Source organism: Vombatus ursinus, unplaced genomic scaffold (assembly GCF_900497805.2).
Source record: "Vombatus ursinus unplaced genomic scaffold, bare-nosed wombat genome assembly UNPS02009173.1, whole genome shotgun sequence".
Taxonomy (NCBI): domain Eukaryota; kingdom Metazoa; phylum Chordata; class Mammalia; order Diprotodontia; family Vombatidae; genus Vombatus; species Vombatus ursinus.
Genome location: NW_020948951.1, coordinates 6430053 through 6456490, shown reverse-complemented (window position 1 = coordinate 6456490; position 26438 = coordinate 6430053). Strand labels below are relative to the sequence as shown.

At 42.7% G+C, this 26438-nt stretch overlaps 1 protein-coding gene across 2 annotated transcripts; it reads right to left on the bottom strand.

The window, feature by feature from the left end:
- Window positions 1-5910: 5910 nt before the first annotated feature.
- PLIN3 (perilipin 3) lies at window positions 5911-20821 on the bottom strand. 2 transcript variants are annotated; one of them, XM_027850990.1, is made up of 8 exons: window positions 20609-20821; window positions 17167-17246; window positions 14666-14861; window positions 14096-14178; window positions 11240-11537; window positions 9334-9533; window positions 8225-8344; window positions 5911-6840 (listed from the first exon to the last, which is right to left on the bottom strand). In XM_027850990.1, the coding sequence occupies exons 2-8, from the start codon at window positions 17227-17229 to the stop codon at window positions 6478-6480; spliced, it is 1323 nt and encodes a 440-aa protein (XP_027706791.1). In that variant the 5' UTR covers window positions 17230-17246; window positions 20609-20821; the 3' UTR covers window positions 5911-6477. The 2 variants fall into 2 exon arrangements, with proteins under 2 accessions (XP_027706791.1, XP_027706790.1); XM_027850989.1 differs by having other exon boundaries at window positions 5911-6843; window positions 20609-20820.
- Between the last annotated feature and the right edge of the window lie 5617 nt (window positions 20822-26438).

Below are 26438 nucleotides of genomic sequence, written 5' to 3'. Positions count from 1 at the left end.
ATAGAAAATCATTCATTGTTATCACTTTTGGCATTCTACTGGAAGGCCTATCTGATTAGACTGCAACTTTTATTATTCTATACTGCAAATATACTATTGCAGTATTAAATGCAATATTGATTGTATTCAAGACCAACAAAGAATAATTTTGATCTAATTATGCCTTTAGCAAAACTTGCAGTTTCTAAACACATTGCTAAATACTATTTAATGTTAATGCTAACTACTAAGTTTCCTTTAAGGCCTGATTTCCTCAAATAATTCCACACTAAATATATTCCTATGTTTTCCATATAAAGAATAACCACATAGAATTTCTCATATCTGTTTTATCTCAACAAGATCAAAAACCTCCCTCAAACTCCAAACCTTTTATTTTCTAACCCTCCATCCCCACTCAGGGCAAACAGATTATAACTTTCTTTTACTTTCTACCTATTGTCCTCTCATCCCTACTTGCTTAAAACTTCTTCCTTCCTTTTTATATCCCCTAGTGGACTTTGATTAAAGTCCTTCAAAACTACCCTTTTTTTCTTTCCATATTCTGACCTGACATTTCTCTTACTTTCTTCTACTTGCTTAATTCCTCTAGTCTTTATTTCCCAATCATATCCCAGACTATCAATAGAATTCATCTTCTTCACCCCACTACACTGAGTTTCTCCTTTGCAATTTCAGCACAAGTTTTTTAGCACAATACCAATTCATTACAATACTGTTACCTTCTGGGGGTTCTTTAGAGCTTACAAATGCTTGATTTATTCCAAAACCTTTAGATGATTTTGTCTCTAGTTTACCTAAACAATTACATTCTGTTACATTACATTACATTCACGGAAACAAAACAAAACAAAATAGTGGTAACACAAAACATTCTCCCAAATTAAATTTTACTTACTTTTAAGTTGCTTCCTGATTTAAACAAGTTTCTCCCCTTTTGTGGTCAAGAAAAGAGGTAACAACGGGTGGTTTATGAGGACCAGATAAATTCAAACTGCAAATCCATTTTTTCCCTTTATTTTGGAACTTCACTGATACTACTTCAGCTCCTTGTTTTTCTAGTTAGTGAAATAACTTTCCTCCTTGAAATAAAACAATAAATCTGCCACTCTCTGGGGAAAAAGTGATAAAAGGTCTAAGTGCTGTTTCTATGTAACTTTCACAAAGTTTTATTCTTATTTTTCCTTAAAACAAAATCTATAGAATGGTATCCCAAAACTCACTAACATATTTCAGTATTTATTAAAAATATTCAAACCACAATTTGGAAATTCACAGTACTTACATTTCAGTCACAAATTTAGTCCCTAATTAGTTTATAATATCATAAATTTCTGCAGACTCAGAAAAAAAAAGATTCCTTTCTCTTTCTCTCTCTCCATAACTTTAAATTTTTTAAAATATTTTTTCCCTAATTACATGTAAAAACAATTTTCAGCATTAGTTTTTAAAATTGAGTTCCAAATTCTCCCACTTCCCCCCAACCCCCTCATTGAGAAGGCAAGCACTTTGATATAGGTTATACATGTGTAATCACACAAAACATATTTCCGTATTAGTCATGTTGTGAAAGAAAACATACACCAAAATAAAAACCCAAGAAAAATAAAGATAGTAAAAAAGCATGCTTCGATCTGTATTCAGATTCCATCCATTCTTTCTCTGGGGATGGATAGCATTTTTCATCGTAAGTCCTTCAGAGTTGTCTTGGACATTGTATTGCTTAGAATAGCAAAGTCATTAACAACTGATCATCTTACAATATTGACGTTACCATGTACAATGTTCTCCTGGTTCTACTCATTTCACTTTGAATCAGTTCATGTAAGTCTCTCTGGGTTTTTCTGAGATCATCTAGCTCATCATTTCTTATGTAACAATAGTATTCCATCACAATCATATACCACAAATTGTTCATCCATTCCCATATTGATGGGCATCCCCTCAATTTCCAATTCTTTGCCACCAGAAAAGAGCTGCTATAAATATTTGGGCATAGTTCCAAATCACTTTGCATAATGGTTGAATCAGTTCAGAACTCCACCAATGGTGCATTATTGTCTCAATTTTCCCACATCCCCTCCAATATTTATCATTCTCTTTTTATGTCCTATTAGCCAATCTAAGAGGTATGAGGTAGTACCTCAGTATTGTTATAATTTGCATTTCCTCCAATCAATAGTGATTTGGAGCATTTTTTCACATGGCTATAGATAGCTTTGATTACTTCATCTGAAAACTGACTGTTCATATCTTTTGATCATTTATCAATTGGGAAATGGCTCTTCTTTTTGTAAATTTGATTTATTTTTCTATATATTTGAGAGAGGAGGCCTTTATCAGAGAAACTTGCTTCAAAATTTTTTTCCCACAGTTATGATTGCTAACTGTATTTCCCCTGTTTATTTTATTCTCTCTCTCCTTTCACCCTGCCTCTCCTCAAGTGTTTTGCTTATGACTATTTCCTCCCCCAATCCACCATCCCTTTTATGAGCACCTCCACCCTTCTCCTATCCCCTTTCCCTCCTACTTTCCTGTAGGGTAAGATTTATTTCTATACCCAATTGAGTGTGTATGTTATTCCCTCTTTGAGCCAATTCCAAAGAGAGTTAGGTTCAAGCATTCCCCACCACCTCCCCCACCTGCCCTTCCACTGTAAATAGCTCTTTCTCGCCTCTTTTATGTGAGATAATTTACCTCATTCTACCTCTGCCTTTCCCTTTCTCCCAGTACATTCCTCTTTTTTGCCCCTTAATTTTATTTTTAAAGATATCACCCATCATATTCAATTTACACCTGTGCCCTCTGTCTATATATGCTCCTTCTAACTGCCCTAACAATGAGAAAGTTCTTATAAGTTACAAGTATCATCTTCCCATGTGGGAATGTAAACAGTTTCAATGTATTAAGTCCCTTATGATTTCCTTTTCCTGTTTACCTTTTTATGCTTCTCTTGAGTCATGTATTTGGAAGTCATATTTTCTATTCAGTTCTAGTCTTTTCATCAGGAATGCTTGAAAGTTCTCTATTTCACTGAATTTTCATTTTTCCCCCAAAGGATTATACTCAGTTTTGCCGAATAGGTGATTCTTGGTTGTAATCCCAGCTCCTTTGCCCTCCAGAATGTCATATTTCAAGCCTCCAGTCCTGCCCCCAGTGCCAGCAGAGATCCCTGTGATCTCTTACCATTTGTGGGCTGAGAGCTCTGGAAGCAGCCACTGCAGCTGCTGATTCATTCATTCCCAAGGCCTGCTCCTGGTTTGCTGGGGCCTGGTCTGTGCTGGCAAGCCCTGCGCTGGACTGTGCTCCACTCTCACCCTGGCTCGACAGACTTTCCTGCCAAACTTTTAAGTTGCCTTGGGCTGGAAAATAGTTTCATCCTGTCCTTTTGTGGGTTCTGCTGCTTCAGGAATTGTTTTATGGCATTATTTAAAGGTGTTCAGAGTGGTTTGGGGCAGAGCTCAAATAAGTCCCTGCCTTCTTGATTCCCTTCTTTCTTATCTATTTTGTGTGCATCCCCAACATACCTATAGTTAGAAATGCAGAGAGAGACTTTCTTTCAGAAGGCTTTGAAAGTTCCACAGAAAAATTTTTACTCTTTACATATTTTTTCCATTGTTTGATTAGACTACAGGAAAAAGTCAGTTTGGATTTACCAAGACACAAAACACAGACAATGTGACAATGTACTGAACATTACACAAATACAAACACTTTCACAGAAACAAAGACAAGACAGACACGTAGAAGCACTTGCTGGAGAAATCTTTGCCAATTAATCCGGAAAAACCAATTTCTAATCCAGAACCATACCAAATCACCTGATTGACTGGAGTGGGCGAGGTGCTGCCATTTGTGGATGAGGGTGGCATGGCAAATCCTCATCCACTGTAGTACAAATACTCACCAGGTTCTCAGTATCAACCCATAAGAACTATTTTGAGTGGATGAGCCCATGGTATTCCCAGGTTGTGATCTCTGGAATTCCACAGGGCAACCCATCTGAGATTCCCATTGCCTGTCACCATTTACTGTGGGTGGAATTGTCAGTGCTGCCACAAACCAGAACCCCAAAACCAGAATCCAAACTCAATACCATAAATTTAGGAACCAATGAAGGTTTATTGAGTTCACCAGTAAGGGAGCCCCATCTGCACAGTGGAGAAAGGAGCAGAGACTCCCCAAAAGAGCAAAACTTATATGTTCCAATTTAGGCCAAAGGTGAATTGGGTATGGGGTACCTCAAGACTGGCCAAGGCCATTCCTTGGGGCACGTGGGGACAGAACAGGGGATGTGGTATCCTGTGATTAGACAAGAGCCTGTTGCTGGGAGCTAGTAATAGGAAAGACTCTTCAGATTAGCAATCTCGTCACCCCACCCTAATAGATAGGATAAGTAAATTGTCCTAGCTGTTTTAGCAAAGTGGCTGAGGTGGGGGTGAGGGATTTGCATGCTAACAGGGTTGGGGCAAGATAGAGGAACTACAGTTTCTTTGGCTTTCTTAGCTACCCACAGCATCAAATGAAATAGTATCTGTAAAGAACTTAACAGAGTGCCTGGCACATAGTAGACACTGTGCAAATGCTTATTCCACTACCACTACCACCCCTCAGTTTTCCAATTCCATAAAGGGACACCATGATTTCAGGCAAAGGTGTAGCCTCCTATAGCAGGAAGGGAAAGCTGCTCTAAGACCAGCTCGGGCTCCATGCTCTGCTGCCAACTAGCCTTCTTTTGTCACTGCCATGACTCTAACCCTAAAGCTGGGACCTCAGTTTCCTTACTTGTCAGATGGGGAAAAAGAAGGGAACCACTGCATACTTCACAGAGTTTGATGACACTTCTTTGAACTAAGTTGCTCGGGGCATCCCAGCCCATGTTATTTAGTATCTGTTTTATTTTATTTTCTACATGATTCTAGAAGGTGGGCTCCTTGGCAGTGGAAGTTAGGTTTGTTATTATCGCCAGTACCCCAAAAGTACTTAATAAATGCATTTGAACTCCCACATTTGTTGGCTGTGTGACCCTGGGCAAAATGCTGGCCTCTTGCAGGCCTCAGCTTCCCAATCTATAAAATGAGAATCTTTTTTTTTTTTTAGTGAGGCAATTGGGGTTGAGTGACTTGCCAAGAGTCACACAGCTAGTGAGTGTTACTTGTCTGAGGCTAGATTAAAATGAAAATCTTAATACTTGTAAGTACCTACTTCACAAGATTAAAGTACACTATAAATCTTTATCAGACATAAAAAAAATGGGCAGAGGAAGGAAGAAACTGTCAAACATAGAAAGCAGATCATTAAGTTGCTTCTGTAATATTGAAATAGCATTAGTGACTCCATTTTGCCTTTATGTACCATTTTGAGAAATTAAGTCTCAAAATCACCTGAATTTGGAGACGTCACAAGATTACTCACCCTCCCAAGTGTTCACAAAACAACCCCTTTTTCATTCTCTCCTCAGTGTCTCCAGTGTTTCCCAATCCCCTCAACCTCTCCTTATTGTCTCCAGCTCCCCTCCTCCAGTAAGAAATCAAGTGGATTAATCCTTGCATCCTATTTTTCATTCCCTCCAAATTATATGTTAAGCAGGTGAAGACCAAAGTTCAGAGTTCTTGACTACCAAAAGCATCGAACCCGATTTGTTTTGCAACCACCTGCACTGCTAAATAAATTGTTTCTCTGGATGCTACTGTGTTTCTTTACTTTATTTATTTATTTATTTTCTGGTTAGGCAATGGGGTTAAGTGACTTGCGCAGGGTCACACAGCTGGTAAGTGTTATGTGTCTGAGGGCACATTTGAACTCAGGTCCTCCTGAATCCAGGGCTGGTGCTCTATCCACTGCGCCACCTAGCTGCCCCTTGTTTCTTTATTTTAATAATTAACACTCCCCTCTCAGGAACACACATTGTTAAATGCTGGTAAGATTTATTTGAGGCAATAGAGCTTAGTACAAAAAACAAATTATCTACAACATTGGTTGGAGGGGTAGGCAGAGAAAGAAAAATGTTATGTCCCCCATTTTTTCCCCACCAAGGACCAGGGAGCTTACTTCCTACTACTATGGAAGGGTTATTACTAGCTTACTAGCCTCTATACCACCTGGTTCAATTATCATTTCTACAAAGAGTAGGAAAGGGTTCATGGAAAGATAAGTGTGGGTTACTGGTTTGCGTTCAGACACATATAGGTTATTCAGGGATGGGGTCTAGAGAGTCTACTTTCTGTTTAAATCCTGCCCCTGGGCATACTAGGGGAAGGTCCATTTCCCCTATCACCTTTTAATAAGCCAAGACTGGGGTGAGCTGTAGGCAGCTCTGGCCAGCTGGTTTCTTTAAGCCGAGAGAATGATCAGGAAGTATTATAACCCCACTTGGCCAAGAGTTAGGTTTTAAAGACAAGTCTAGTTTTCTGATAAAGAATCTCAGAAACTGGGTTAAAATCCCATCAACCCCTGTCTGTGCCATGGCTGGGGTCTCTAGTTGGTTTCCATCTTCTCTGGAGTTTTCTCTGACTCACTAGAGGTCTGCCCGGATGGAAAAAAGGGTCCCACAAGCCACGTAAGGGGTGTGTTGTGAGCGACATATTCGATCATCTCATCCAGGGATTCTCGGGCCTTGTTAACCCGCTCTCTACTCTGGGTCAGAACGCTACTGGAGAGGTCCTGAAAGGACTGGGCTCCTGAAAAGGTGGCCCGGAGCTCTTCGATCTGGGCATGAGCCTGCTGTACTTTGTCCTGGATGTTGCTAGGAAGGCCTTGGATGCTGGATACAAGCTGTAAGCAGTTTCCCTGAAGCTGCTGGGTGACATCTCGGAACATGGTGAGGGTACGAGACTCAACCTGCTGAAGGAGAGGGAAGGTAGGGAAAGGTTAGCCCATCAAATCAAACATTGCTACCCATAAGCTTGAAGGGGTGATTTAAAACGGACGTCAGCAAGCTAAGCACGCCTCCCAAAAAGAGGTATGAGAAGACATCTTGCCCCAGCTTCTTAGAGGGGATGCAGGGGTGAGGAACCTGTGGCCTCGAGGCCACATGTGGCCCTTTAAGTCCTCAACTGTGGCCCTTTGACTGAATCCAAACTTCAAGGATTCACGGACACTTACTAGCTATGTCATCCTGGGCATGTCACTTAATTATCTTTGCCTCAGTTTCCTCATGAGCTGGAGAAGGAAAATGGCAAACTATTCCAGTGGCTTTGCCAAGAAAACCCCAAAAGGGATCACAAAGAGTTGGAAGGGACTAAACCACAACTGCTATTGTTATCTCTAAGGAGATCTGAAAAAGGCTAACTAGTTTACGGGGTCGCTAGGTCAAAGAATCAGACTTGGATTTTCAACTTCCTGCCATCAGTGAGGGATCTCTTCCAAAACTCCCTTAAGGAGTCCCTGAGCTTCAGCAGGAAGTCTTCAAGTGACTTGGGCACTTCCTCAACAATCCTACTGCTTACAGCTTCGGTTAAAAAGTTCTTCATGAACACGTGAAAGCCTGCTTCCCAGTTTGTCCAACAGCAACAACTCAATCCTTGGGAGGTCTAGAAATCTAACATTTTTTTAGATGTTTGAATTAGCATTTGAAAGCCATGTGAGAAATTCAACCTTCTAAGTTTCACTACAACTACTCAATGAGAATAACTTGTTATAGGCATCTAGACTTCAGGGATAGTAAGGCAAGAATAACCTACATTTACCAGTCTAGAAGGTTTATTAAAAAAGAATGGAGGGTTATTTTACTAGGTCTTGGTTCCCTCGCCTATAAACTAAGAGACCTGGATTAGACGATCAAAGACTCCTTTTAGGTGGGACATTCTCCGATTCTGTGACTTGTTCTCAGCAAACTCATGCCAGTTCCTGGGGCTCATCTTCAGAGGCAAAGCGGAAGTAAGAGGGCGAAGAACAAGAGAAAGTAGTGATACTAGAAAAGGATTAAGAACCGCTTTTGTGGGTGGTCCAATGGGCAGCTACGTGGCACAGTGCATATAGCACCAGGCCTGAAGTCAGGAATACCCACTTGGTTAGTTTAAAGCCAGCCTCAGACACTTACTAGCTGGGTGACCCTGGGCAAGTCACTTAAACCTGTTTGCCTCCGTTTCCTCATCTGTAAAATGAGCTGGAGAAGGAAATGGCAAACCACTCTAGTATCTTTGCCCAGAAAACCCCAAATGGGGTCATGAAAGGATTGAAAAACTCAACAACAATAACAACAAAAACTCATGGGTGATCCTACCTCAGGTTTAGCATCACTAGAGTCCTTAAGTTCCTTCTGGTTCCAGTTCAGCCACATTTGGTGGAGTTTATCTTGGCCATCAAGCAATTTCTGAACACCACCCTGCTTTACATTTTCAATCTGGAAAAGGGAGAGAGAGAGAAGAGGGTGAGAGAATGAGAAAGAAAGAAAATTCCCAAGTACAAAACCACTGGGCAACCAGCAGAGAGAAGAGAGAATACCTCATATGTCTGAACAGCCTGAAGAACCTTAGAAAAACACAACATGACTTCCAAGAAAGTTATTGGGAAAAATATAAAAATAAAAATATAAAGAACAGCAACTTCCTAAAGTAAGCAGAACTAGGAGAACACTGTACACAGCAACAGCAACACTGTGTGATGAACAATTATGACAGACTTACTCTTCTCAGCAATGCAATGTTCTAAGACAATTCCAAGACTCATGATGGAAAATGCTATCCACAGCCAGAGAAAGAACTATGCAGTCTGAATGCAGATTGAAGCATATCAATTTCACTTTTTTCTTGTTTTTTTTTTTCCCCTTTTTGTTGTGTTTTCTTTCACAACATGACTAATGTGGAAATATATTTAACATAACTGTACATGTATAACCTACATCAGATTGCTTCCTGTCTTAGGGAGGGGGAAGGGGAGGGAGAAAAATTTGGACTTCAAAACCTTATAAAAGTGAATGTTGAAAACTATCTTTATATGTAATTAGAAAAAAATAAAATACTATTATCTATGGGGGAAAAAAAAGAATAGCAACTCCTTCACATGCAGGAATCCTGTGAGGCCTTCATCAATTCTGGGAGACAAGCCCTAGAGCACTTCTAAGCTACAAAATTATATTATGGACAAGAAGCTCCCTGAGGGCAAGAACTGTTTTTTGCTTTTTTGTATTCCCAGTGCTTAGCACAGTGCCTGGTATGCAGTAGGCACTTAAAAAATTTTTTTTTGTTAATTAATTGACTGAATAGCCTTCTACATGTGGAAGGGTTAATCCTCCATGATTTAGCTAAAATGATTAATAAAGATGACCTACAGAATTAAATCCATCCTAATACCTATGGTCCACAGGCCCTAGGCTGGGCAGTGAAACCTTACCAAGCTGATGGCCTGAGAGAGCTGTAGGAGGGCCTCCTGGGTATTCTGCTTGGTCTGCCTCAGTTTACCCAAGGAGTGCTGGTAGGCCCGCTGGTGGAGTTTGGAGGACAGGGAGCCCAGGCGAACAAAGTAACCCTGTCGCTCCTTCTGCTGCTGCACAGAGGCCATGTCAAATCCTTCTAGAGAGGTAGCAATCTTAGCTGCAGGGAAGAAGAAAGAAGTTCCACATGAATCAATCAACATGTCTTAAGGACCTACTATGTGCTAGGCACTGACAGTCCCTGCTCTCAAGAAGCTCACAATCTAATGGAAGAGACCCCCTAATGGGGGAGGCAAAGGATAGCCTCCTCATCTCATGGGGTGAGACCAGAGTGCATCACCATTAAGGTGGCTGGAAGGGGAAGGAGAGGTTTTTACACAGTCATCTGACGTAACTTTAAAGGGTTAACTCAAGCCACCAAGTGCCAGCCTGGTGCTGGGGATACAGGGATGACAAAAAGACAGTCCCTCAGGAGATTCTCTCCTACACGAGGCCTTCAGTGTCCCCAGAGAAGTAAACACAAAGTAGGAATTAAAAGTATTAAGAGTAATTTCAGGATGTGGGAAGCCTTACAGTGAGGGGTGCTGTGATGATATAACAAAGAAAGTTCTCATATGAACAGGATATAGTACCTGAAACTATACTTGGAAGTGAGTGAGGGGTTCTAAAAGGCAGAAAGTAGAAGGGTTGGGGGGGGGGGCCTTGGGATGAGGATGGGAGAGACTTTCTCCCCTAGAGCCATAGTTTCAAGCTTCCTGACTTATGGAGCAGGGTTTCACTGCTGATCTACACTCAGAAGCACCAACGTCTGGTCAGGTCACAGATTACAGAGAACATCCCCCTGTAGGGACGATAATAAGAGTTGGATAAGCTAATCCTGAGCATGGCCATCAACAGGTGGGAAGGTCCAGCTTCTAGCTCCCTCCATCCCTTCCAGAGTTGGGGGTGAAGGGTGGGATGGGGGGGGGGGACTATGTTTGTGGAATGTTACCTATATGCTGTCATTAAATGTATTTTAATTTTTGCTGAACTGCCTTTTCTTGGAAATGAATGACATAAAAAAGGAGGCATCAAAAATCAAAATGTAAGAGAATCCTGACTTCTAAGACCAGTTTGCTTAAATAGCCATACGATCTCGTAGAAGGTACTTCTTAGGTTTCAGTTTCCTTATCTATCAAATAGGGAAGGAAGAAGGTTCTTCTCTCAGAATGTACTCCATCCAGTGCCTCCTGGGGTGGAGAGGACCCTGGATCAAGGCGACAGTGCAGGCTTTGGCCCGTATCACTACACTGGAAAGGCCCCTCCAGATGCAGAGGGATTTATCAGCAGGAGGACAGGTCTACCAGGGGATAAGCTTTTGGCCATAGTAACTCAAAAGCAATTTTATTAAGCATAGGGAAGAGTTGATCTGTGGTGGAAGCAATACTTCCTTAGGGAAAGTTGTGTATTCAAGTATCAGCAAGAGAGGGTAGACTTAAAAAATGGTCTTTATGTGGTCAAACAACATAATCTAAGGAGCTTGTCAAAGCCACTGTCAGAGGAACCAAGTTAAAGTGGCAGCAGGGAAATCTCAATGAATCGTTGTTACAATCCTAGGATTCATTAATAGATGAAAAGAGGAGAGGCAATTTGGAAAAGTCAGCAGAGTCAAGAAGGCCCGGGTTCAAATCCTACGTCTATTTTAAAGAATTTGCTTGATACTATTTCTGTAGCTGAAATATAATAAAGATTACTTGCCTGACCTGTGAAAAAAGAGAGGGAAAAATGTGAGCCAAAGTTCCTCCCAGGGGTTTTAAGAGCTAAAAAGTGTCTGCTTCACAGTTAGCAGCTACCTAAAGCAAGCTAAGGAAGACAGAAGATCCTTACCTAGCTCTTCATCTGTCATGGGCAAATAGTTGTCAACCCATTCTTCAGATTTTCCTAACACAGTATCCATGCCACTGAGGACCATTTGTCCTACTTTGGATCCCATAACCGTGTTGACACTGCTGGTCACCATCGATTTGGTCACGTCTACCCCACTCCGGACGGCCCCTCGGGTCATGTCCACAGCCTCGGTCACTCTGCTGGCCACAGCATCTTTGGCGCCCAAAACTGTACTGGAGACTGCATCCTTGGCACCAGTCACTTTGGAAGATACGAGTTCCTTAGTATCAGCTATAACCTGGGATGCAGAGCATGAAGTTTAATATTCCTGATTCAGAGCATCTCCACCACCCGGGCCCAAGTAAAGACAACTAGGCTGCTATAGTGCACGCCTCCTCAGCATCCACAGCTGAAGACCCCAAAGAGAAACTTCTTGCCACCAAAGTCCTTGGTACTGTCAAATGGTACATCATCAGAAATGGATATGGTTTTATTAATAGAAAGGACATTAGATGTATCACCATAGTCTCTTGACCTATAGGGTCCTTCCATTAGAAATCTATGTCACCTTATTTTCCTATTAGAATGTAAGTTCTTGGGGCAGCTAGGTGGCACAGTGGATAGAGCACCTGGCCTGGAGTCAGGAGGACTTGAGTTCAAATGTGGCCTCAGATACTTACTACTTCCCTCCTAGCTGTGTGACTCTGGGCAAGTCACTTAACCCAATTGCCTCATTTAAAAAAAAAAAGTAAGCTCTCTGAGTGCAGGTACAATCTTGCTTTTCATTTGCATCCTCAGTGGAGCTCTGCCTAGAGTAAGGAAGGGCTTACTAAATGCCTTCTCATTCATTCAGGTCAAATGTTTCTCTGTTAGCTCCATGTGCAAGATAGCCACTGGTGAGAAATCATTGCTTAGACAACCTCATTCCAGTGGTTTTCAGCTCTAGTAGGTTACTTTTTAGTCTTGTTTACTTTTACAGGTAAATAGCTACTAAGGCAGAATCCTGTAAGCAGGAGGTCAGAGCATCATTGACATCCTGCAAGACTGGGGCCTTGTTCCATTTGGTATTAACTTGAAGGGAAGCCAACAGACATTTATTCAGTACTAACTATATGCAAGGCATTGTCTTAACTGCTTTATAATCTCATTTCATCCTCACATCATCATCCTCATTTTACAATTAAGGAAACTGAGGCAGACAGTGGTTAAATGACTTGACCAGAGTCACACAGCTAGTATGTGTCTGAGGTCATATCTGAACTCATATCTTCCCGATTCTGGGCCCAGAATTCTTATATAAATATTCATATAAAATGAAGCATAATGATTTCACATGTATAATTGATATCATATTGCTTACCTTCTCAGTGGGTAGGGGAGGGGTGAGGAGGGAGGGAGAGAATTTGGAACTCAAAATTTAAAAAGAAAAGAATGTCAAAAATAAATAAATAATAATTTTCAAAAAATAAAAACATGTTAAAAATAAAATGAAGCATAAAAAATATGGCAAGATATGAAAGGGTATCACATAAAGAGATCTGCAGAATGAAGTCTGGGTATATACATTGCTTCCAACTTGAAATAAATATTTGTTGGTTAGTTGTGCCATTGTTGCGCCACCTAGTGGTTGCTTTAAATGTTACACAGTTCTCATGGACCAGTGTGTTTTCGCTTGATCCACACCACACCTAGCATAGCCCTGTCTTGTAGCATAGGAGAGGCTTCTGTCCAAAGTCAGGAAAGAAATATGGTACAGCAGAAAATTCCAACTGGGAGTTAGGAGCACTAGGGCTTGAATTGCAGGCCTGAACATTAGTTGAGTTAAAACCTGTCCCTGGTAAGCACTGATATGCCAGTTGCTTATACAGGAGCACAGAGACAAAGATACAATTTAACTGTTGGTTCTAGGGAAGGCTACATTTTACTCTGAGGACAGGGAGAGGAGGGAGAAGGAAGTATTTGTAGCCAGATGTACAGAGAGAGATAGTAAACAAAGCATGTGTGGGAGAATTAAAGGTAAAAAGATCACTCATGTTGCCAAATGACTGATAAAGAGTACTGCTCACCCCATGACAGAGATGGCAGACTAAGATAAGGAGTAAGGAATGCAGTTTTTGGATGTGGCCAATGTAAGAACTTGCTTTCCTTGACTGTGTATTTTATGAAACAAGGGTTCTGTTTTTCTTTCTTTCCAGTGAGTGGGGTGAAATGGGAAGAAAAAAATAATAAATGTTTCATAATTGAAAAAAAATTAAGTTAAATTTAAGCTTAAACATTTAATTTTTTTAATTTTTAAAATTAAAATTTTTTATGTCTGTTGAATTGGAGAAAAAAAGGAACTAGGAATTCAAAAAAAGTGGTCACGTGGGATAGTATTACAGGCAAAGGGAGATGGTCAGTATAAAGGCACAGAAAATAAAGACAGAATGTTGTACCCTTCAGGGTTTGGAGCAAGAAGGCCTAGTAGTTGGCTTGAGTTTAAGAGTTCAAGGAGGTAGAGAATGTAGGTCTAGGAATTAGAGCCAGAGGAATTTGAATGATATTGTTAGATCAAAGCTTTAGAAATATTTGGCAGATGGGAAAGGAGAGAGACTTGCAATAATCCAGGTGAGAGGTGCTGAGGACTTGAATTAGGGTGGGGTGCTCTGTGAATGGTGTCATGCCATTTGAATCTGTTTTATCTGGCACACAGTAGTGAGTCCTTAATAACTGATCTTTCATAATGATCTTTCATCCATCCATTGTCAAATGGGGAGAAACGTAATCTTTCCTTCCAAAGTTGGAGGAAGCCTTCAAGTACTCCCAGCTTCTAGCCCCATGATCCAGGGAAGATGGAAAGCAGGGAAACTTATCTACCTTCTCACTTGGCTGTTGAAGAATTGGCAGTTTTTCCTCCAGTTTGTCCAGTCCTTTATGAGCATACTCGCTGGCTGACGCAACTGGCAGAGAGCGAGGAAGAGAAAGGAGGCGCAACATTACCAACAAGTCTGAACTGCACTAAAAGCTTCCAGTAAAGGCCCCCTTGGATTCTTCCTGGCATGGAGGTGACCTGGGATTCTCAGAAGCTAGACCCTGCCAACACTCATCTTCTGAAGGCATTCTAAGCACCAGCTGTCCCAGCCAATCACCAGGGCAGCTCAGTTCTGAGAATCATCAGTTTAACCTTGGGCTGTTGTGTTTTTCCCTCCCTTTTCGCAGAAACTCTGAAGGCTGAGTAGGACATCACTGACCTTGACATGATGAAACCAGATCCCTTAAATAATGAGACTTCATAGTACTTGCTGTAATATTCTAGTTAATGACCTCCTCACATGGTCTAATACCCAAACTGTTAGACTACAACAGAAATAAGGGTGGATTCCTATTTCCCAAGAGGAAGTTGCAATGTTTCTTTCTAATGAGCTTGTCCTCAGGGTTATTACTCACTCTGAGGCTCCAGTTTAGATAGGATCGGCTGGGCCCCACTGACAGCTGCTGCAGCGAGAGTCTTTGCCCCTTGTTCAGCAAGGCCACACACAGACTTGACGTAAGGATGGTTTTCCTTAGTGGACTCATAAGCTGCAGAGACCATGTCGCAGGTGGAACTGACAAGCGGCATACTGACCACCCTGTTGACTACACTCTGACATAGAAAAGAGAAAGGTCACACTGGCTGTAAATCAAAGCACCATAGTACAGGAGGGAGGGAGGGAGGGAGGAAGGCAGAGAGAGATAGAGAAAGGAGAGGAGAGAAAGGGAGAGAGTGAGAGAAGAGATGGGGAAGAGGGAAGGGGAAAGGGAAATGGGAAGAGGAAGGAGAAAGGAGAGAGAAAAAGAGGGAGAGAGAGAGAAAGAGAGCATAATAGACTTTATTGTAAACTAGGTTCAAAGCCTATCTCAACTACTTACTAGCTGTGTAACTAGGGGCGGGCTCCTCCTCCCAGTCACCAGGCCTTTGGCTTTAACTTTCTGACAGTTAGAAAGAGCTTTGCAATGGTTGAAGTTTCTTTTAGAGGTCTGGCACTCCCTTCTAGACTCACCTCACTCAAAAAAGGTCAACTCTATAAGGGATGTTGGTCAAAGCCCCTCATTTTACAGAAGGAATTGGAGGCAAGAGAAGGGAAGGAAACTGTCCAAAGTTAAAGTCAGTGTTTAAGCCAAGGCCAGTGATCATTTTTCCCATACTAGGTTTCTTCCTACTCCCAAATTTCTCCCAATTAACTCCATTTAGTCTTCTTTCACACTGTCTTCTTAGTACTAGTGTTTAGACTATATGGGGGAGGGAGGAATTACTATAAAGTTAAGGGCACTAAACGCATTTTTCTGCCAAGACAAAGCTCATCAAAAGCAAGGATCATTCTATTTCTCTAACCTACCCTTTGCTGGTCTCCTTATACTTGATTTGGGAAAGGAAGAAGCAAAGTATTTATTAAGCATCTACTAGCCAGCTAAGTGGCTCAGTGATAAACCACTGGGTCTGGCGCCTGAGTTCAAATCTGGCCTCAGACATTTACTAAGTTATGTGACTCTGGAAAAGTCACTTAACCCTGTTTGCCTCAATTTCCTCATCTGTAAAATGAGCTGGAGAAGGAAAATGGCAAATTACTGCAGTATCTTTGCCAAGTAAATCCAATGGACAGTGCTGGAGTTCTGTGGTACACAAAGTCACAAAGAGTTGGAAATGGCTGAACAACAAATGTGGTAGGCACTGTGCATCTGTAAAGTATAATGAACTTTACAAATATTATCTCCTTTGATCCTCACAATAATCCTGGGAGGGAGATGCTATTATTATCACCATTTTGCAGTTGAGAAAAGTGAGGCAGACAGAGGTTAAGTAACTTGCCCTGGGACTCCAACTGGGACTCCTTCCACCCTCTGGCCTGTGTGCCCAGGACATACAGCTAGCAAGTGTCTGAAGCTAGACTTGAACTCAGGTCTTCCAGACTCCAGTCCTAGGTGCTCGATCTACTGTGCTTTCTAGGTAGATTGGCCCAGCTGCTGCCCCTCACCTAGGATACTCCATCTCCCATCACCTCCCACTGCCTCTACACTGGCTGTCACCCCTACCTGGAATGCTTTTCCCTTCCTCATCTCTGCTTCTTAGCTTCCTTTAGAATTCCATCCAAATCTTACCTTTTCCTGAGATAACCCTCCATCTTGTATGGAGCTAGTTACTTACATGTTGTATTCCCTGTTAGAATACAAGCTCTTTGAGGGTTAAGGTTTTTTTTTTCCTTTTGCCTTTCTTTGTATCCCCTCCCCCACACTTAGCACATAATAAATAAGGGCTTGACAACTACATCTGATATTGGCAGGTTATTCCACGGCTCTAGGATACCCTGTGACCTCTGAGAACAGTTTCCGTTTTTTTAGTTTCAAGCCATCCCTTGTTACAGGTGTAACAGGATTATTTCTCCTCCTCAGGGAAACTCAAAGCAGCTCAATCACACTTCAGGGAATAAGCTTCCTAATGTTTCCATTCCCAACACTGCCATCTAAGGCAGACTGGAGACCAGGGAAGGCTAACCTGCTAAGCAGAATCAATCATCTACATGGTTATGGTGCCTTAAGGTTTATGAATCTCTCTCTTCAACAACCCTGTGAGGCAAGGTGTCTGGGTATCATACCCATTTTACAGATAGGGTGGGGAGAGGAAAGAGGTTGAAAAAGGAGTAACTGGCTAAGGTCCCACAGAGCATAAATAGCCCAGCTGGACTTTGTACTTGGGTCTCCCGACACAGACACAGAATCAGGAGCCCCTATTCCATCCCAGCTACCTAATCCATAGCTCCTTTTACTCCTAGATTCTGGTTCCAGATACCCAGTGAAGCACAGCTTGAGATAGAAGCAGTCTCCCCTCCCTCCTGCCCTCCATGCTTCCTGTCTAGAAGTGTTACCATCCTGGGTTGACGCCACTTTGCACCTGGTTTTCAGGAGGGTCATACCTGCTGCACCGGCTCCTCAGCAGCTGGGCTGTTGGCTCCGTTCTCAATTTCACTGGAAGACATCTTCAGAGTAGAAGGCACTGGAAGTCAAAGACCAACAGTTGCTGCCCTTCAGATCTATCAGCTGGCTAAAGTCCAACACCACGTAGAAGCTGGGCAGAGGTCAGCCCAGCTGGGACTCCTTCCACCCTCTCCCCTGTTTCTTAAAAGCACCTGGAAACAGGTAGATGTCATCCAGGTGCACCTGACTTCATCAGGTGAGGCCCTGGCTTAAGAACTAGGGCACAGCTAGGGCAGACAGTGCTATGGCTCCTGCCCACTCCAAAGACTGACTTAAGCAAGACTTTCAGAAGCATGGACATGATGATATGACCCAATAAAGTGGTTTCCTTCTAGGTGGGTGGACACAGCTTAACTAGCTAGCTCTCCAAACAGATACACCCCAAAAAGGAGCCAGTGTGAACAACTCCCACTTCCAAAGCATAAGTAACCAATATATTCCCATTGGACTTTTACCATCTATCCCATAAGGTAGATGCCACACGCAGTGGCCTCCACTGTATCAATAGAGGCATACTGTCCAGAGTCACATGGCCAATAATTAGCTATGGCAGGATTTGAACTATGGTCCTAAGGCCTGGACTTAGACGGCACTTGATGCCGAGTATGCTCAGATGAAGATGACATTGTTCCTCTGGCTCCTCATTTTGCCCCAGGGTAAAGGCCTGGTCTCTCCAGGTAGGAAGGATGGCATCTTCCTTTAGCCTGAAGGCACAGGTTCAGATCTATTAAAAAGAGACTGGCCCCTGCAACTCCTTCTGTCTCTTTGCTGGGTACCAATCCACGATAGGCTATCTGGGTGCCACAGTAGGTCACTTAAACGTGTTTATTGTATCTGAACATTCCCTGTGAACACGCAAGGCATGGCCTGAGTCCTCCCTCAAGGGGTCCTGCCCAGATAAGAATGAATTAAGTACAGGAATCCTATCCGAGAAGTACCCTAATTTGGCTCCTGCCTCAGATCCCATTGTTTCAAAGCTGGCACTTCTATGGGGGTGGTAGGACCCCCCCCTCCACACACACACACACAAAGGAAAGGGGAATGAGGAGTAGAGAAGGGAACTGTATATTCAATAAGGTACTACCTTCTAGGGAACTGTATATTCAATGAGGTACTACCTTCTATCTGTAGTACCAACTAGGGCAGGCTTGATCTACTAATACCTGCACGATTGGTACTACATGGAGTTGCAGAAGGGTCAGCTGTATGAAGGAGGTCTGGTAAAGTGTAAAGCATTTTCCAAGTGCCCCATAGGTTGGCTGGTTATACACCAAGAGCTGGGCATGATCTCAGGGGAGGTTGTGAGGTGGGGGAAGAGGTTAAGACCCAGGTTTGGATGGGTTCTAATCTGTAATCCTGGGGGGTTGGGAAGGTTGCACGTGCAATGTCCACATCAGTGGAGATCACAGATTCAGTGAACTACTGAGGTAATGCCCAAGTCATGGCCCATATCCAACCATCATCTGTGTGTATGCCTATAAATCCTCAATGATTTGCCAATAACAACAATAACAGTGCCCAAAATTTGGAGTCAGAGGACTGGGTTCAAATCTTGTCTAGTGTTTATTACCTGAGTGACCTTGTGGGCTTTAGTTTCCTCATCTGTAAACTAAAAGGATTCCTTCTAGTACTCCTATGGTAGGAATGAAGGGACCATTATTCTCCCTGCCTCACCCCTCCACTCTCCTGATTCAGAAACCAAACCGGCATTCTTTGGGTCACTACCCCATCCCCCAGGCCCAACTACATCCTGTTGGAGGTCAATCCACCCAGAAAGGAATTCAATTCAAGCAATTATTAAGAGGATGGAGAAACTGGAAGTGATAGATCAACCAAGAGCTAAACAGATCTTATATTTTCTGACTGGTTACCTACATAGTGACTTGGGTCTATGGGTAGAAATGATTCAAATTACAGCCTCTGTATGTGTGTTAAGGGCTGGGGGGAAAGAGGAAGAGGAAAAAGGAGGTCGTTTCACCAGCTGGTACTGAGCTCTAAGATTTATGGGTGTCAGCCCCACCTCCCCCATCCCTACTGGAAGTAAAGGGGTGGGGGGGCCTGCCCTTCCCCAATAGGCTGTGAATAAGACTAGTGACCTTTGCCTCTGTTAAAGGGGAGCCATTACAACCTAATTTTGACAGGCTATAAATACGTCTGGATTTGGGAGGAGGAGAGGAGACTTTTATTTGGACTCAAAGTTAGTTGAATAGAAACACAGAAACTCCAGAATGCTTTTGGTTGGAAACACTGCTTTGACCACTGAGGTCAGTGGTTTTCTAACCAAGATCTCCGTTAAAAAAGGAAACACAGAGGCCTGTATGGCTTAGGACAGTCAACAAAGGCCCTTCACTCAAGCAAATGAGGGCTTCTAGAACCAAAACTAGGGGCAGCTAGGTGGCTCAGTGGATAGAGTGCCAGGCCTGGAGTCACATCTTCCTGAGTTCAAATTTAGCCTCAGACACTTCCTACCTGTGTGACCGTGGGCAAGTCATTTAAACCTGTTTGCCTCAGTTTCCTCAGACCACACAGCTGGTATGCAGGCTAGGACTTGAATCCAGGTGGCTGAACTCCAAATCCCATTCTTTCTACTTCAGCAAGGTGACTCCAGACTTGTAAACGTCATCTAGCCCCAGCCCTTTTTATTGGGGAAGCCCTCCAGAAAACCTTAGTGAGGCCCTAAAATATTCGGCCTCAAGGGGGCCTGGTGCCCCGCTAATACTCCATCCTGCATCTTCTGGGCTAGCTCACACCAGTTGGGACTTAACTGCTCAATTCCACCCTTCAGCAGTTGAACAGGAATTAAACAACCACCCTAGAACCACCCAATAATGGATGAAGAGCGGGGGAAATAAGGGGGGTCACCAAGCCCCTCCACACCCTCCTTCAAGCCCCGGGCGAAGGTTTGCCCTCCAATACTTCCTTAGTAGGGCCCTCGCCTCACAAGTGGTACCGAAGGCCATAAACAATGGGGGAGATAGTAAATTGCCCAGGGGACTGGTTCATAGCGTTCTCAACAACGTACTCTGCATCCCGCCCACTTTTACCTAGGAAACTGGGATGGAGAGGCAGCCTCCCAGCCACATGCTTAATGGAGGGGGGAGGGGACAGGTGGAGGAGCACCTAGAAAAGGCAGAACAGGGACAGGGGTGGCGATAGGAGGTTTGGCCTGTGGCTCACGCGTGCTTTTTGCCCCATACCTAGGCACTCAGGCCGTCCACAAAGAAAGCCAGGTCCCACATCAACGACTGACCTTTCACCCAAATACACAGGCATCCAAAAAATAAGCCACGCCTGGCATGGAAGGCAAACTAGACCCCTCCTCCACCTTCTCTTAGACCGTCCTCCACCTTCTCTGGGACTTACCCTCCCCATTTCGCTTACCTCAGGGAAACGTTGAGTCAACGTCGATCGCCAACTACTACTCACCCCGAGAAGTGGCAAAGAGATAGTGGCAGAACTCTGCAAACTCAACTGGGATCAATAGGAACTCAACTTGTACAGATCACGGGCGGAGGAACTTTTAAAATAGTCCTGGGGGAGACGCCTGATAGACAGGCCCCAGGAGCGAATCTGGAATCGGGGCCTTCCCCACGCCAGCCAATGGGGAGTTCGGGGCTGGCTACAATGTTGCAACTTGTGGGAGTGGTGGCAGCTTTGTCCCGAGGATCGATGACCGGACTGGCCTGGGCGGGGCGGGGCGGGGCGGGGCAGATTAGGTTGAGGATAGGGGAGCGCACCTATCCTCCGCAGCACCAGAGCTTGCTTTCAGTGACCCCTTAGCAGATTTTGTTTGGCCGGCAGGTAACTGGTTTCCGACTTGGGGAGGGGGACATATTGCCTCCCCCGCCCCGTGCCTCGACTTCCCTTCTGTGGCCCGCCAGTACCAGCTCCTGCAACCGACAGAAGGCCATAGCCGGCCTTCAGGCTTAGCTGCCAAACGTTGCCAGTACTTTCTCAATTGCAACCGAGGCCAGTGCTTCCGCGGCTACTTCTCCCCTCTCCTCCATATGGCCTTCTGGTCAGCTGGCATCGTTTGGGGAAAGGTGAATGACCGAGTGTGGAGCAATATTGTATATTCATTCATCTCTGTTGGCGGTTTATTCCACGTCCAGACTGTAAGCAGGGGCTAGATCTTAGTTAAATTTTGCATCACTACCCTCTCTCCTCCACCCGCCTCTCCAGAGAGCATGGTACACAAGGTTCTGCCCACAAAAGGTGCTCAATAAATGTTGAATGAGTGACGTTGCCCTCGTGGAGGGAGTGAAAGAAGCAGTCCGAGGGCCTGAGTTGAAACTCCAGCTTTGCCACTTACTACCTAAGCAATAATAACAACCAGCATTTACATTTAAGACTTAAATAGTATCCCTAGGTGCTAGGGATACAAAAAAAAAGAAGAAAAAGTCCCTCTTCTCAAGGAGCTTACATATAAATAATGCAGTTAAAGGCAAGGAAGATGTTACCTGAGTTGCATCTTGAAGGGAGTGAGCAATTACATGAGGTATAGATGAAGAGAAAGAACAGCTAGATGAGACCAGCTTTGAACTCATGGAGATGAATGTTCCTGCTTCTAAGCCTAGTGCACTAATCACTTCACCACTTAGCTGGCCTGGAGTTAGGAAGACGTGAGTTAAATCTGGCCTCAGACATTTACTAGTTGTGTGACTCTGAGTAAGTCATTTAACTCAGTTTGACTCAGTTTCCTCATCTGTATAATAAACTGGAGAAGGAAATAGCAAACTACAGTATTATCTTTGCCAAGAAGATCCCCCGCAAATGAGGGGCAGCTAGGTGGCGCAGTGGATAGAGCACTGGCCTTGAAGTCAGGAGGACCTGAGTTCAAATGCGACCTCACACCCGAATACTCGACACTTACTAGCTATGTGACTCTGGGCAAGTCACTTAACCTAAAAATTAAAAATAAAGAAAGAAAACCCCAAATGGGGTCAGGAAGAGTCAGACTTGACTGAAAAGGACTGAACAACAACAAAAATAGATGAGGAGGAAGTGAATTTCAGGTATGAAGGATGACCTGTTACCCCTCCTGAAGACTTGAAGTGAAGTCATGAGGGAGTTGCCAATTTGAATTAGTGAAAGGAGTTTCCACAATAGGAGTTTTCCAGGGCCCCTCCTTACCTGCCCCTCCTCACTTCTATTGGGAGAAGGAATATTCGTATCAATGAGGTTACATATCAATCAATCAATTTATTAAGTGCTTTCTGTGTCCCTTACTATACCAAGCTAGGGATCCAAAGAAGGGCCAAAACACCCTTTCCTCAAGAAACTTAGGCAGAAACGAGGGAGACAACATGTAAAGACATAGTTAATTAAAGTTATATCCATGGAAGATAACCAAGAGTGAAACATCCTAAAGGAGTGTATAGAAATTACATACAGTAAATGGATAGAGCTCTGGATTTATAGTCAGGAAGACCTGAGTTTGAATCCCATCACACACCCTTTCTAACTGTGCAACTCTGGGCAAGTCACTTAACCTTTGTCAGCCTCAGTTTCCTTATCTATCAAATAATAATAGCACCTCACTGGGTTGGTATGAGAATTAAAGGAGACAGTATATGTAAAGTACTTTTTATTAATTGATTAAATATTTAAAAAATTAATTTAAACTTAAATTTAAATTAATTAATTACATTTTTAGTTTTCAAACATTCACTTTATAAGATTTTGAGTTCTAAATTTTTACCCCTCTCTCCCCTCCCCCACCCTCAAGATAGCACGCAATCTGATATAGGCTATATATGTATAATTATGTGTAAAGTACTTTGCAGACCTGAAAGTGCTGAGTAAACATTAGCTTTGATCAGTATTGTCTGATAGTCAGAGAGGGCAGTCCAGGCAAGGCTAAAGTTATTCTCAAATCCCTGCTTCCTGGTTAGAGGAGGGGAATTTCTTTAGCAGCAGGATTTTAGAGTCTAGCCCTCTAGATGACAAAAGAATCTCTTGACAGCACAAGCCTTGAAGGTTGCTTTGAGAATAACTCCATTTTTGAGAGTTTGGAAGCAGAGTCAGATCTTTTATTCTTGGGCTCAAAGAAGTACAGACGGTGACTGTAGCCATGAAATTAGAAGACGCTTGCTCCTTCAAAGGAAAGCTAGGGCAAATCTAGATAGCATACTAAAAAGCAGAGATATAACTTTGCCATATGGTCAAAGGCATGGTTTTTCCAGTAGCAATGTATGACTGTGAGAATTGGACTATAAGGAAAGCTGAGTGCTACAGAATTGATGTTTTCAAATTGTGGTGCTGGAGAAGACTTTTGAGAGTCCCTTGGACAGCAAGGAGATCAAATCAGTCAATATGTAAAGAAATTAATTCATGTTATTCACTGGAAGGTCAAATACTGAAGCTGGACCTTAAGTACTTTGGCCACATAATGAGAAGACAGGACACTTTGGAAAGACCCTGATTTTGGGAAAGATTAAAGGCAAAAGGAATAGGGAACAGCCAAGGATGAGATGGATAGAAAGTGTCATAGAAACAAACGAACATGAACTTGGACAGGTTTCAGGAGACAGCGGAGGATAGAAGGGCCTGGCATGCTGTTTATGATCCATGAGGTCTAGAAGACGAAGACAGAACTGAACGACTCAACAACAACAACATGTATAAGACTATATTTAGAGAGGCAGTAGAGAATAGTGCAATGGTATTAAACTCGAATAGGAACCTATTCCTGCAGTTGCAAATTGACTTAGAAAACCACGAATTAACTATATTATCTTGTATTTTTATTTATTTTTTAAAATATTTCCTAATTACATTTTAATCTGGCTATGGTTCACTGGGGAGTTTTGTGGGGGGCATTCGGGGTTTGACATTTCTGGTATAGTGGATAAGACATTGGGCTTGGTGAACATACTATTGAATTCCATCTTCAACACTTTCTAAACTATGTGGTCACTAGTAGGTCATATTTAATTGCCCAGAACCTTACTTTCCTAATGTGTAAAATGGGAATAATGATGCTTATAATGTTAACCACAAAGGTTTGTAAGGATTAAATGAGATAATGTAAAATGCTTTATAAATCATAAAGTATTATGTGTCAGCAATAATTATAATTAAGGCTTGATACTATGTGCTAGTGATACAAAAAATGGAATAAAATACTGTTCCTCTCCTAAGGGAGCTTAGCATCTAGCAGGTAGAGGTAAAGATGAGGAATAGATACAAATAATTATAATACAAGTTAGGAGAAGTCAAAGTAGCTTAAGAGTTTTAGAAAGGAAGACAATCCCAAAGGACTATTGATGAAAAATACTATCTGCCTGCAGAGAAAGAGCTGATGTCTTCTGAATACAGACCAAATCATACTCTGTTTCTTTTTCTTCCTTCCTTCTTTCCTTCCTTCTTTCCTTCCTTTGAGTTTTCTTGCACAAAATGACTAATGCGGAAATGTTTTATATAATTGCACATGTATAATCTATATCAGATTGTTGCAGTTTCATGGTGTATTGTGGGGGTCATCTCAAAGAATTCAGACTCAGACCACCTCTAATACAAGTAAAGACATTTATTGAGGGTGACGCTCTCCAGTGGGCTGAGTTCCCAGAGGAACCAGCAATTTTAGTAAGACAAAACAGGCGATTTTATGGTGTAATGATGCTGATTACATAACAGAAATTATGAATATTAAAAAGGCAGAAGGGGTCTGTCAAGGGATTGGGTAATAGGGAGGGATCCTGACTTTGGTGGAACTGTGCATGTGATTACCCATAATGCATACAGAAAAGTCCAAAGGGAGGGGCATGTATGTATGATAATAATATTATAATAAGTGTCTCTATGTCATAAGTTCACCTAAAGGACAGCTTTTGCTACTATTGCGCAGATGCCTACTTAGGGAAAGTCCCTTCTATTGTTTTGGGGTCTACATACTGCTCGGCATCCTAGTGGTGCTGCTTTCTGATTGGCTGGCTATTGTGGTCCTGTCTGAGATTAGATTGATGTGGTTGTGGTTGAGTGCGTAGACACACCTGCTGTTTCTGTGGGAAATATGAGGAATGGGTCTGGGGGTAGTTACTAGCCAGAGGCAGCGGCTAGCATTCCATCCCATGGACACACCTGCTGTCCTAGTGGGGCATGACTTCACAGACACACCTGCTGTTCTGGTGAGGCAATGAGGCATATATGAGGAAGTTAGGATATTGAGGCTGGTGGGATGGAGGGGAGGTGGCGGTGGTTAGGCAGGGGAAGTGGCTGTATTGCGTCTGGGGGCAGTGACTAGCTAGGGGCAGCAGGCCTGCTGTTCCGTGAGGCCTATGATTGAGTCTGGGGGCCTATGGTGTGGTTAAATCCGGACATGCCTAATGTTCAGTGAGGACCATAAGGAAGTTAGAGTATTGGGTGTGGGGGCAGCTTTATTAAGGTTCCATCAGTAGGAAGTGGGGAACTCCTAAAACATTCTTAAGCTGGGATCAAAGCTACCAATCTTCAAGAGGTGGAACGGATAGAAGTAGCAGAGAGATGCATCTAGGCTCCCTGTAAGGGAAAACTTCCTAACAATCTGATCTATCTAGTAGTATAATAAGCTACTTTGGGAGAGAATGGAGGTTGACTGAGTACTTCTATAGGAAATGCTTTTTTTTAGGTATGAACTGAATGACTACCGAGATGTCTTCCCACTTGGAAATTCTTTGATCCCTATTAAATTTCATCCTATTAGAGAAAACAATTTTTTTTAAAAAATTTTGTTCTAATCTAGCCCAACATTCTAGTCTGTCTGGATCTTTTTGAACCCTGATTTTATTATCCAACTTGTTAGTTACCCCTTTTAGTTTCTTGTCATCCATAAATTCAATAAACGTATCTTCTTTGTCTCCATTCAAGTCATTGGTAAAAAATGGTGGTCAAGATAGGGTGAGTGATAGAGCCCTGTGGTACTCCAATGGAAACCTCCTTTTAGGATTCATTAATTGTTACCTTTTTGACTCTGGTCATTCAGCAAGTATTGAGTCATCCCAACTGAACGATTATCCAGCCATAATGCTCAGTGTTGTCCACCAAAATGTCATGAAAGGTTTTGTAAAATACCATGAAGACAGAGTCCCCAGAAAGAGAACATGGATGCCATCTAGTCCAGCCTCCTCATTTCACATTAGAGGAAACTGAATTAAGTGACTTACATAAGGTCATAGCCCTGGGGAAATTTGAACCAAGGTCTTCTAACTAAAGTTAGCACTCTTTCCACTGT